Source organism: Aplysia californica, unplaced genomic scaffold, assembly GCF_000002075.1.
Source record: "Aplysia californica isolate F4 #8 unplaced genomic scaffold, AplCal3.0 scaffold00908, whole genome shotgun sequence".
Lineage (NCBI taxonomy): Eukaryota > Metazoa > Mollusca > Gastropoda > Aplysiida > Aplysiidae > Aplysia > Aplysia californica.
Window position 1 is genome coordinate 86,636 of NW_004798178.1, and position 12,965 is coordinate 99,600.

The window sequence follows — 12,965 nt, forward strand, 5'->3', positions numbered from 1 at the left end:
CAAGTCTTTACAAGGAATCAGACTTATTCTGCTCACCTCTCTAGCTTCAACAGCACAAGGTCTGCTTCAACAGCACAAGGTCTGCTTCAACTATCAAGGCACCCCGGAAATAGGCCACAAGAGTGTGACAAACATACAAAAGAAGTAGAGGAAAATGACAATAGTAAGGATTAGGAAAGAAAAAGCCACAGTTCCCTGTTGTAGATCAGGCACAGTTATGAGCGTAACATGAATCAGCCCATTTACAATTCTACTGTGCTTGAATGAGAAACGTCCCCCCTTTGGGAATGGCAGAGAGTAACAAACAACAAAGAAAGAGGAGAGGCAAAGACGATAGATGTTGGATAGGAAAGAAGGAGCAAGCTACACCAGACCACCCTCCAGCCACTCACTGACAACACTGTGCATGTCTGAGGAAAGCCTCAAGGAACATAAAAAAAGACACTGCACATTCATGAAAACAACAAAGCATTCAGAAAAACATACAATACACAGACATCAACACCTTGCCATTCTGCCACAGCACAAAGGATAGAAAAAGACATACAACATACTGTGCGTGAGGAAATAAGACACCCTGAGACATTCATGGGTGCGCAGTGGACTTTAGAGCTGGTGTCTGCAGGCTTGTGCTTTGCTTTGCCTCCCGCTTGCTACCGGGGGGAACTTCCGGAGTGTTGTGACTTGCGGACAGTCTTGCCAGGTTGCAAGCAGGCAAATCAAATCATAGGACTCAAGTGTCTTGCTGTGCTGAGACTTGACGGCCATCCACTGCTCGCAAGCCTTCGATTAATCGAGCAGACTCCAGCTCTAGTGTCCCGCTGCGTAGTGACACCATGAGCGGTCTCTCTTTCTTTCTAACGTAAGTGGCCTCGCCGATTGCAAGCAGGGTGGAAGGATGGGGATCTGACACGAGGGGCTTCGCGGATTGCTAGTTGGTGTGGGCTTGAAGCTTAGAGGAGACTCAACTTATCAAGCTGGTGATTTGATTTGATGATTTGACCTAGTGATTTGAGGCTTGTGACTTGAACTAAGGGCTTGCAAGCACGAGCGGGTTGGCTACCGGGGTACAGCTTTAGTGGACTTGGTATTATTCTGGGTTGTGGTGCAGATGGCCTAAGGCGTGCTTGAACTTAAGTTCTTCAGTTATGTTCAGGGTTTTCTGCTTACAAGGCTCGATCTCAACACAGCAAAACAAATTTTTGGTAAACAGTCGAGATGACACAGGCGTGCATTTGAACGAATCAGACTTTTTTTTCTGCACAGCTCATAAAAGGCCTATGCAGGCCTTCCAGGCACCACTTGTTACTTTTCTTGTTCAGTGCCCGTAAATATCAACACAAAACCTTATGTTTGCAATAACGAACACTCGGATTCAACAAGATTTTATGTCAGGCCCGGCGACCTCGTTGAATCAAGAGTTCCACTGTACCATGTCCTAAAAAATAACCCCACAGTACTGAAAGGGGCATTAAAGCCATACAATTATAATTATTGACATACCCAAGCCGATGGTGTGTCTGCCTTCTGTGTGGGCTGCTCTCATCTGAGCTACCAAGGTCGCACTGTCATAACCAGCATTGTCAGCAATGATAGTGGGCAGCTGGGAACAAAAGAAATAGTTGACTAAATACAACAATTTGTCTTGGTTTATGGGGAAACAGGTTAGATTTGTCTCTTTGAGTAAACATAGACACAATTGCAGTCATCAAGTGCAGGGAAAAAGCAAGGAAGACGGACAGAAAAAAAAAAAAAAAAAAAAAAAAAAAGTAGCAACTACCAGAGACGCCCTATAATCACCCGCAAACACACATGAAATAAGACAACACAAGAAATAAGAACACACATGAAATAAGACAACACAAGACAAAAATATTGTCAGTTGGGAGAATCTGACTGGAAGCTTTCACCAGTATCTGCACACAAAATGTACATACACATCAACATATCACATGCTTTGCATCCACCCCCCCACCACATTGATTCCCGCCCTCACTACAACCTCATAACATAGTAACTCTGATCAAACGTAAGGCATACACATGTAATAAAATATGCCAGTGCTCTGCTTCTTTGGTAAAAAAAAAAAGAAGTATTGTGCCAAGAAAAATATATATCTAGTCCTCCATAGTGTCTTTCCATCCATTAAAGACGGCTCACCTGTCTGAGAGACTTAGCGAAGGCCTCCATGGCTACAGCCTCCTTCCCAGGGGTTTTGGCTGCCAGTTTGCTCACAGCATCAGCCATCAGCATCTCAGAGCAACCTGCACATAGACAGGAGTTTGGGTAAAGAGAAGCACATGTACAAGATAACAGCCATTTAGCATAGGGGGGGGGGGAGAAGGGGACGACAAATAGACAATAGAAAAAGACAAAAAATAAAAAGGATGCACCAGTGGAGCCACCAAATTTCACAAGTCAATAAATGTGAAATTAACTCTTTGCTGCCTCATCTTGCCAATTTGCGATGTTTACCACCCAGCTTCTTTGGATTTTCCCCAAAATATGATGGCAAAGTGTTGAAAATAAAATTTTATTACATTATCAGCGTATACCAACCAGTTTTGTTTGTTTGAGTAAAGAGAAACACATTGACACAATAATGATAATTTAATGTTGGGAAAAAAAAAAGCAAGACCAAACCACCCCCCTCCCCCCCCAAAAAAAAACCCCAGGGAAAGTAAAGATGTAGGACCTACCAAAAAGAATAAAACAAATGCCACCTGAAGTCGGGAGTCAGAAGAAGGAGGTGTTAATACAAACACGTCAGAACAGACATACAATAAAATAAGGAGTCAAGCTGTACTCACCTCCTCCATAGACTGTGCGGGTTTCTTTGACCGTCTGTGACAGGACACACAAGGCGTCGTGCAGGGATCGGTCAGCCTCATCCAGGATCTGTTGAGTGGCACCTCGCAGCACGATGGTACAGGCTTCTCCAAGGGCAACACCTGCCACACATACAGAAACAGACAGTTGTAAAAACTATTTCAAAACTTTTTTAAAAATTCCATGGAAGCTCACTCACCTAAAAAACATAAAGGCAACTATAATCATAACAGAAAATTTGCAACACCATGCCTCTGAAAAAACCTTAGGGATCTTTGGTACATGGAGACACTGCTTAACGACAGCTAAATGTCTTTATATTTTTTGTAATAGTTTCAGATAGACAAAATTAGCTCTACCCATACCCTTCATCATCTCTACCATGCTGTCTCATTGAGCCTCATGTATCTTCAAGAACTGCGACAATTTTTAAGTACAACAACAAAAGAGGACAAAAACAAAACATTGACAGCAGAATTTCCGAACAAATACATAAAAAGAAAAAAAGAATTGCATACAAAAGAATAAAAAACACAATTACCTGAGAACTTCAGCAGTTTGTCCTCTCCAATCATGACTTCCTCAATCAGATCACATGTTCCAAGTTTGACTTTCTCTGGGCAGTCGAAGGTCGAGACAATTTCACCACCTGAAAAGAAATGTCAGACTGTAAGGTAAAGCCTTTTTAAATCCAGAAAGTACGAAAATAAGACCTGGACAATTTTCCCAACAAACTGTGTAAAAAGGCGAAAGCCAAATACTTCTTAGGAATATAACACAGCCTCAGAAGATAAAGCTACACAAATAGGGGCTGTTTCGACAAGGAGCATAACAGAACCCTTATTGTTTATTCAACAAAACAGAAGAATAAGAATAGGAGAGCCTTGACCAATGGCCGAGTCTGAGATTGTAACAAACATCGCGTCCTGTTTAATCAAGGAACAAAGTGTTCCACATCCCATGAAGACTACGGGGTACCACAGAAGACACAAAAAAAAAGATCTAGTTCCTATAACATTAGAAGTGAAGGAAGAGAAACTGACACTTTCTGCTTCCTGGGAAAAATAAGCTTTGATAGAGGTGGTCATTTTGCCACCAACACCACAAATGTTCACTTCTCCAAAGGAAATTTCAGTTGGGCACCTTGCCATTGGCGGTTTGGGAACCAGTCCGAGCTAATCTGGTGACAAAGTTATGAAGGCCCAAACCTTATTCTCACGAGACCATAACATTCCCATCCGATCAATACAATAAAATTATTGACAATACCTTGAGAACCAGCCTAGTGTATTTCTCTTTGATAAAAAAATAACGTAAAGTTTGAAGAAAACATGAGAATGTTGTTACCTGTGACTAAAGCTAATCTTTCAACGCCTTCAAAATCTGCATGCTCTATAGCCATGACTCCAGCATCAGAGAACAGCTGCTCGGGGTAATTGTAGATCAGTTGTCTGCAAGAGAAATGGTGAACTTGAAAAATAAACATTTGAACCAGCAAACCCTTTTTTTCTTCTTTTAAAACGAAGACAACTGACACATGCTAAAGATTTGAAATCTTTGATCTAAGACAAAAGTAGCACACAATTCTCCCATCTTTGGAAGATGCTTCTCACTTCCAGCTTAACAAGCCACATGACTGTGAGAACATACTAATCCACCTGTTGATGTATATGATAAGTAACAATTTGATCACCCATTTGCTGATTTATAACCTACATGACAAGATACCTGCCCACTCGTCGATATACGCTGGCATATTGATTTGGTGTTTCACCACACCCACATATGCATGCGTGCGAGTGCACACAAATACACACATCCTCTCTTCCACACAATATATGCTTGCACTCACAAACAGACCCACAGTCAAAGGCATATAAAATAAATGAAGAATTAATCATTATTCACAAGCTAAATACATAATCAGCTTCCTTTTTAAAAAAAATAGTAGAGGGTTTTACAGCACTCGCAACTGCATACGGTCATATGAGCGCCAAGGGTGGGTGTCAACAGAGAAGTCTTTACAGGGAATCAAACTTACTCTGCCCACCTCTCTAGCTTCAACAGCACAAGGTCTGCTTCGACTATCAAGGCACCTCGGAAATACAGGTCACAAAAGTGTGGCAAACATACAAATGAAGTAGAGGAAAATGACAATAGTAAGGATTACAAAGGAAAAAGCAGCAGTTCCCTGATGAAGATCAGGCAGTTATGAGCGTGACATGAATCAGCGCATTTACAATTCTACTGTGCTTGAACGAGAAATGTCCCCCCTTTGTGAATGGCCTCTGATAGTAAGTGAAGTAAACACACCTGGTCACTACTGAGTAGCACCCTCAGGAGCCATAATACACAACAATACTAACTCACCTGTTGATAAACACACTGCATCCATGTTTCAATATTTTTTCCACTTTGAGCTTCATTTTCTCCTTTTCGGCAAGCTCCAGTTGAGCCACTTTAGACACAGCATCCACACGAACCCGAGAGCCAAACACCTGCAGAAAGAACGCAACGCCATATTATTACTTGTGAAAACTAGTAGGCCTACCTGTACCAATCGTCTGACATGCTTTTCAACACTGATAGATCATTTACGAGGCGAGACTCCACAATCTAAGTTCATCTACAAAACGACAGAACCTTGAAAGCTTTCCAAACCATTTTGGATCAATAATGCCACATAGAAGATTTTAGCCAGTACCATAGCCAAACATGATAACAACTGACCCCAACTAAATACTCCCCAACATCACAGTCCACAAATAGGAAAAGTAACAGACAGGATTACATCTTTTCAACAAATTAAATTAATATTCATAAAAAATATATACAAAAAACACATCAAATTAAATGTCACAATCAGTCTGACCAAAGTCAATAAAGTATTAGTTAAATGAAATTTCACTGGCAATATACGTTCCTTTACCCTGAATGAACTTCCACCATTTAACATTGTGCAGCAGCAAAGCTACAAGAAACACAATAGTACTACATTCAGGGGCCATTTCACACATAAGAAACTTCTGTAATCAATTTCTGCTACATATTTAATTATAGACTCCTGCTACAAATCTAATGATAGATCTCTTTGACACACCCAATAATATTAATTACACTCCTATCATAACAAGGCTGACTTACTTTGATTTTGTCAGTGTCCATGGGGGTATTGGCAATCAGAATTTTAGCATTCTCGATCCTCTTGGGCTGATTCACACCCACCTTCTTGTCAAGGAGAAAGCCTGATGAAAAACATAAACATTCAACTCACATTTCTAAAAACACAACAACACAATCAGCTCTCAAACCCCCATCCCCCAACCAAATAAAACCAAGAGTCACCAGAAGTGCAGATCATATCTAACAACAAACTATTGTCCAATACTTAACGGACAAACTCGTCAAACTGCACTGGTTTTAATAATAATAATAATAAATAGCATTTATACTGCGCATTTCCATTTCCTAAAAGATGCTCAATACGCATTACAATGAAAAAGACATCACATCTTAAAAATTAATCGACAAGTGTGTACGTAAAACAAAGTATTATACATATAATATAAATGCATATGTGTAAAATTTTATACGAGAAAAAGTCTCGCAGTGAGGTAGAAAATGTGTTCACTAAAAATATACAATGCAATAAAAATTTACGAATGGTCAAAATAAAGTTGAAACGTGAGTAACTAGAAACATTCATTAAAACATTAATTCTATACAGATAGAAAAACATTTCCGTTCTTTCTCTCTCTCTCTCTCTGTCTGCCTGTCTGTCTCTCTCTCTCTCTATCTCTTTTCTCTCTCTCATTCTCACTCGCTATTTCTTCAGTCTCACAGTCTGGCATACACATGCATATATATCACAGTACATCATTATGACAGGTATGCTTTTGTGAATAAAAAATGCTTCAGCTGATTTTTGAAAATGGAAATTGTTGGGGCAGATCTTATTTTATATGGGAGTTCGTTCCATACCTGGGGACCAAAGAACAAAAAGGAACGCTCGCCATATGTTTTGTAATTTTGTTTTGGAGTTTTAAGAATTAGATTATCAGAGGCTGATCTAAGGGCTCTAGGTGGATGATATAATTCCAGGAATGTTTTAAGATAAAAAGGTGCACTATCATTTATACATTTAAAACAGAGAACGGCAGTTTTGTATTTGATCCTTTCTTTCATTGGCAGCCAGTGTAGTTCTTTCAGAATTGGTGTTACGTGCGCTGATTTCTTTTGTTTCATTATCAATTTTGCTGCTTGATTTTGGAGTACTTGTAACTTTGATAGTTTTTCGGATGTCAAACCGGACAAAATAACATTACAGTAATCTAACTTTGATAAAATGAGTGTTGTTACAAGTGTCTTGGCTGCTGCTTTAGTTAAATAATTTCTTACACTGCCAATTTTCTTAAGCTGAAAGTAAATACTTTTGCTGAGCTGGCTAATTTGGGAGGACATAGACATATCATAATCCAACTGAACCCCTAGATTTTTAAGACTTCTTTTTTATAACACACCATTTTCACGATAATGAAATGACATAAAGTTTAGCATTTTAATATATTACCTTCATCGAGATACGAGTCAGAGAGATTTCCTCCCAGTTTCTTGATCAGTTGAATAGCATCCAGGTTCCCACTTCCCTGTAAACGGAGAAGATTATGTCATTGAGGGGAAAAAGAAAAACATAAGGAGCAAACTATTCTTCAACTTCCATGAACAATGAAACAGGAGACTGAGTTTAAGTGAAGAGGAACACATTAACACAATAATGATAATTAAACACAGGATTTAAAAAATATGGACAGCGAGACAGAAACAACAAAAGGAAAGAAAAAGAAGTATGCCCTAAAAGTTGTGCCCTCCATAAACATCTGCAAGGAAACTTAATTGCTTAAAAGAGAGACTAATCTTTTAACACACAGAACTACTATTGGAACTAAAACTAAGTACATTTCATTAATATTTTTACAACAAGTACAGAAACTCTTCCCAATAGCCCAGTATTACTTCTTAAGACATCGATGATACATTAGTGATAATGTTATCTTAATATCTTAATGCTTCATCAATTTAATTTTCAAGTACTGTGTTCAGAGGAAAAAATTTACTTTTGTACTTATTCCAAAGCGCAACAAGTTTGCCATAGCTGCCACTCAGGAATTTCAAAAAAAGGAGGAAATTCACGCGAAGGCGTACGCGCGCTCTCGGAAGGCCGGAGTAAAACCAGTGAGATCCAGAGGCAATATATACTGGAAAATCTAGCCTATGGTTTTGGAAGGGAAAACTGTCATATTTGTTAACCATAGGCTACTGAATTAAGATGTATTTGAAAAAAAAAAACAACTACAAAAAAAACAATACAAAAAACCAACAAAGGCATTAATAAGACTAACAAGCATTTGAGTCAATTTGACACAGTTTGGATTTGGTGACTAAAAATCCAGTGTTTGTTGCAAGCTGGTGTCTTATAAAAAGATTTCTTTCACTTTAAACTTGTACATCGATGTAGAGCGCGCGCAGTATTGGATCAAGGAGGCAACACCTTTGCCGCTGTACTGAGCCCTCCAGTACAATTGCGGTCCTGTTTGCACTTAACTTAGTAGATCTAGTCCCTCTGTAGTGTGTAGATCTAACCTGAATTAAAATTATAGCCTAGGCTATCTAATCTAGATCTAGAAATCTAAATATGTGTAAATCTAGATTATATCTAGAGATAGATTATCTAGATCTAGACTCACTTCCACAGCCACAATAGCCGTCATGTAAACAAACGGGACCGCAATTGTACAGGAGCGCCGCGGGCGGCGATTTCTTTATCGCACCAAACGCAAAGTGCAGCAAGCGGCTTGTTCAATTTTCAAATGAACTTTTCAAGTCGCACACCGGCTGCTTCTTTCTCATTCCAGCTCCTTTTATTTTTGCATTCTGCATCAATTTCTCTCGAATTTCTGCCGTTTTCAATGACAGCTCGGCGCGCCATCGCCCCGATGCCCGATCGACACTTTGTTGCTCCACAATAAAGTGAAACTAGCCCTAGGCCTAGAGGAACGGAAGTAGAAAGCTACGGGCGGACATGCGCAAGCTGCGTTTTCGTCTCTTTCCCGGTTCAGTGTTTTCCGCGTGTAAAAAAGTATCGCAATTTGCGACCGAGAGCGGTCCAGCGGAGGAAGGGGGAAAGAAGCGGGAAAAGCTAGATGAAGCGGAGTTTCCGCTATTTAGCGGGAAAGTGGCAGCTATGGTTTGCCCATAGAGCAAACTCTGGGGCAAAGAAAAAAAAAGACAAGTTCAAGAATACTTTTTTTAAGACACTGGCAGAAAGGGGAAAGCTGAAAGACAAAAAAATGTTTCATTGTAGACAGAATTAAATGAAGAAATGTTTAAACTGCAGACAATATTACTTTTTTTTGTAGACCAGAATGAAACAAAATCTTGAACTGTACAATAAGAATTGGCCACAATCAACATGGGCTAAAAACATACCAAAAGAGGAAAACATCTCACAGCACACTGGGATTGTTGGGTGTAAAGAGCATCACACTGACACAATTTTATGGCTATTTACTGCTGGAATAAAGCATGACAGACAGCACCAACAATGAGAGTAAAGAAGTACGACCTATTATAGGCACCCTCCAACAACCCACACACACTTAGGACAGAAAGTCCTAATGCACTAACCTTAAGCCTGAGAACTGATTCAACAGCTAAATTGGCAAACATATCCTTGTGTTGGGTGAGGATCTTGGAGCTGAGGGTAGTCCTGGCGATGTTCATCAGATCTTCCCGGAACTTCACTGGATCCTTCCTGATAATCGAAAATAAACCTTTGTTAAAATAACATACAAGTAAGTGAAATATGAATAGTAAAAAAAAAGAGGCGGTGACATCCTGAGTGTTCTACCAAAAAATGTTAAGTTGACTAGAAGACTATCAACACACAATGACGAATGTGGCTGATGCACAGAAGGGTATCAGTCGTCACGCTCAGGTCTGTAAGATCCGGTTCAGCAATTCAATGTGACATTCAACCAACATCAAGACATCTAAAAGTACGAATCACACGATAAAAAGAATATCAAGGACTTGTCAACAATACACAAAACAATGGCAAAGAAATAGTCTTGTTGTTTACCCCGAGATGAGGTCCCAACTGTTTCTTTACCTGTGAGATTGAAGTGAAAAAGAGAACAATCATAGAATGATTTAAAAATAATAATTTTAAAAAAATATATCTCTTAGAAGGTCTACTGACCCATGGTCACTTGCAGCGTCGGTGAGAGCCTGGCGGGCAACGTCTACTGCCTTCCTCCAGCCGGAAATGATGGTCTGAGGATGAATCTTCTGGGAAACTAAGCTCTCTGCCTCCTGCAACAGGTACAAATGAAATGACAGTGACAATCTGCAAGTTGATATGTGTATGAGAACAACTTTTTCAACAATAAACAAGCTTAAGTTACAGCTCAAGTAACTTCATTCCATAATTATAATTTCATATATTTCTGAAGAATATACTCAGTTTTTACAAAAACATACTATCCATGTCAGACTCAAACCAGATATCTACCCTTTTTAAAATGAAAAATGTCATTTCTGTCTTATCATCTTCCAGAATTGAAAATTTGATGCAGAGTTCTTTTTTATATAATGAGGTACCAATAATTGTGATCATGGTTTAAAAAACCCAACAACATTAATTCATATAAAAGAAGCGTTTGGATCCTAATTTGTACCAGGACACTGATGATATACAAAAGGACTGTACTACAAACCTTCAACAGTTCACAAGCAAAGACAACAACCGATGTTGTTCCATCACCCACTTCATCATCCTGCACTTTAGAAATGTCTGAGGACAGAGAGACCAAAACCAAAAATATTTAGTTTGAGCCTGAAGGTGTCTTTCAAGAATTAAAGAAAATCCGAAAACTCAATCCATTTTTTAAAGGATCAAATGACCATAGAACATATTAGAGCATATATATGCAGTTTAATTTGATGAACAGGTTTCCTGTCCATGGCTCCTATTTTTGCAAGTAATACTTTCAATAGGTTCCAAACCCCATTGAAGACCAACTGCATACAGAAACTACCTAGTCATATATATAATTTCTTGTCTGAAAAGTTACGCCCATCAAAAACCTAAGCCAGTGCCATATTCTATATTTTTAATAAGTTAAATAAGTCTGAAACAGATTGTTAACTAATATATACAGGGTCCCCACTAAATCCTGGAAATTTTTTTCAAGACCCCAATTTGAGGGAAAAATAAGACCGCTACGCATCAAGAATGATCCCCAAAAAGCCCATCTATCAACGATAAAAGTCAAAATGTCTTTAAATGAATGCAAACATACATTTTGTAGTAATAGTCTTCAAATAGTAGATGATTATAATACTGGGTGACTGCCAACCTAGCTTCTCATTTTCCAGGGGGGGGGGGGGGACTAATCCATTTTTCAGGGGCATGCTACATAACAATGAAAGAGTGTGCTCCATTTATATCTAATATGTATGTTATGTTTGTGAACATACACACACACACATGTAGGTACATTATTATATCAAGCCAACAACATGTCAGTGTGGCACTGGGATCTTGTATGACTTTGGTATTTCAGTCTGTTCTTACTTATTTATATTATCCCCTCATGATTCATATTAGCCTACATAAACTATATAAAAAATGAATCCCGTTTTGAGCCTGAGAAAAGACCCTAGAACCAGAATATCGACTGTCAATAACCAGTCTGGGTGTCACGATTCATTAATCATCATAAACATGAAGATGAACTATCGCTCAAACTCAAAGTAATATTAGTAATAACTTGAATTGCTCAAGTAGACCTATTCAGTGTGAGAGATGTAAGAACTGAGGGAGGGCAAGATGCAGTGACACTGAAAATCTGCCAATCTTGAACAGAAAGCTAAAATATAGATGTAAATTACTATCACCCCATCCAATGGAACGCGAACACTTCAATAACAAGGCATGACGGATCCCAATCCCACACAAGGCCTGCACCAACGCACGCTTTGCAGAGAGCTCAGTAGTTATAAAAATTCTAAATATACTAAAAAATTTGCTTCCCAGTTCAGTTTTGTCTTCTAGCGTTGCCTTCAGTCCCCCTACCCAACCCCTTCCCCGAGTGTATCTTTTAAAAAAAATCAAATCTTTTCTTTTTTTTCCCACCCGTGACAGCAAAGGACAAACTTTTAATATTGATTTATTTTCATGGTGACACAGCTTTTGTAATGCACAACCTGCATGTTACAAATATTGCATTGTCTATGAGACTTATTACTAGAAAATTTCTGGGTGGTAACGAAAGCGAAAGTAGATATTGATTCTTCCTGATCAAGCCTTTGTGTCACACACATACACTTCCGCCTGTCGCCACAGCGGTTCAATTACGTTCCCTCTTCACGATTCATCAACCATACTGTCTAGACAGCTACACTACTATTACACAGGCCCTATCCTTTCCCGACCCATCTAAAAATTCCCGACTTTTTCTCGACTTATCACGAAATTCCCGACTTTTTCCCGATTTCCCAACCCGGTGGGGACCCTGTATATATGTATCAACCCCTGCCGTTCTCTGAAAATGATGCATTACAAAGTAAATAAAACACAGGCACTGTTCAAATTCACCACCAACAAATGCAGTTTGTTGATATCTAGGTCCTAAGCTTCAACCTTCTCACACTTATTGAGCAATATACAGAGAGGACAGAATCATAGACTGTATGAGCAAATTTTCTTAAATTTGACCCCCTCCCCCCAACCCGTTACATGTACAAATGTTCCTTTATAATATCAACCTATTTATACTGAAATGAAAGGAAGAATATGAGGGCGAGATTTTTAAAAATGAAAAACAACAACATTGTAAATTTACCAGTCAGACATTTATATAGACCTGCATGTGAGCCTCAACCAGATTGTCTAGCAATGCCAATCGGGCTTTCCCGCGAGGCGAAAATTTGGTCCCCGTTTACGGGCGATTTTGCGGACCCGGCCGAAGCGTAGGTGACTAACTTTGTCAACCTCGGTCTGCTCTATTTCCGAACCAATCCGAATGAAACTCGGCTACCAATCAGAAAATAGGGCAAACTAATGATATGTGGAC

The 12,965-nt window shown here is 39.2% G+C and overlaps 1 protein-coding gene across 1 annotated transcript in view; it reads right to left on the reverse strand.

Annotated features, from left to right (window-relative positions):
• Positions 1 to 12,965, reverse strand: part of LOC101856060 (T-complex protein 1 subunit beta) — a 31,833-nt gene that overhangs the window by 1,327 nt on the left and 17,541 nt on the right. The window contains exons 5-15 of the mRNA XM_005110543.3: positions 10,605 to 10,681; positions 10,088 to 10,200; positions 9,514 to 9,640; positions 7,400 to 7,475; positions 5,974 to 6,074; positions 5,200 to 5,327; positions 4,177 to 4,280; positions 3,371 to 3,478; positions 2,811 to 2,951; positions 2,161 to 2,264; positions 1,504 to 1,603 (exon numbers count right to left, since the gene is read on the reverse strand). Of these exons, the coding sequence (XP_005110600.1) occupies positions 1,504 to 1,603; positions 2,161 to 2,264; positions 2,811 to 2,951; positions 3,371 to 3,478; positions 4,177 to 4,280; positions 5,200 to 5,327; positions 5,974 to 6,074; positions 7,400 to 7,475; positions 9,514 to 9,640; positions 10,088 to 10,200; positions 10,605 to 10,681 (1,179 nt within the window). The remainder of the gene's footprint in view (positions 1 to 1,503; positions 1,604 to 2,160; positions 2,265 to 2,810; positions 2,952 to 3,370; positions 3,479 to 4,176; positions 4,281 to 5,199; positions 5,328 to 5,973; positions 6,075 to 7,399; positions 7,476 to 9,513; positions 9,641 to 10,087; positions 10,201 to 10,604; positions 10,682 to 12,965) is intronic.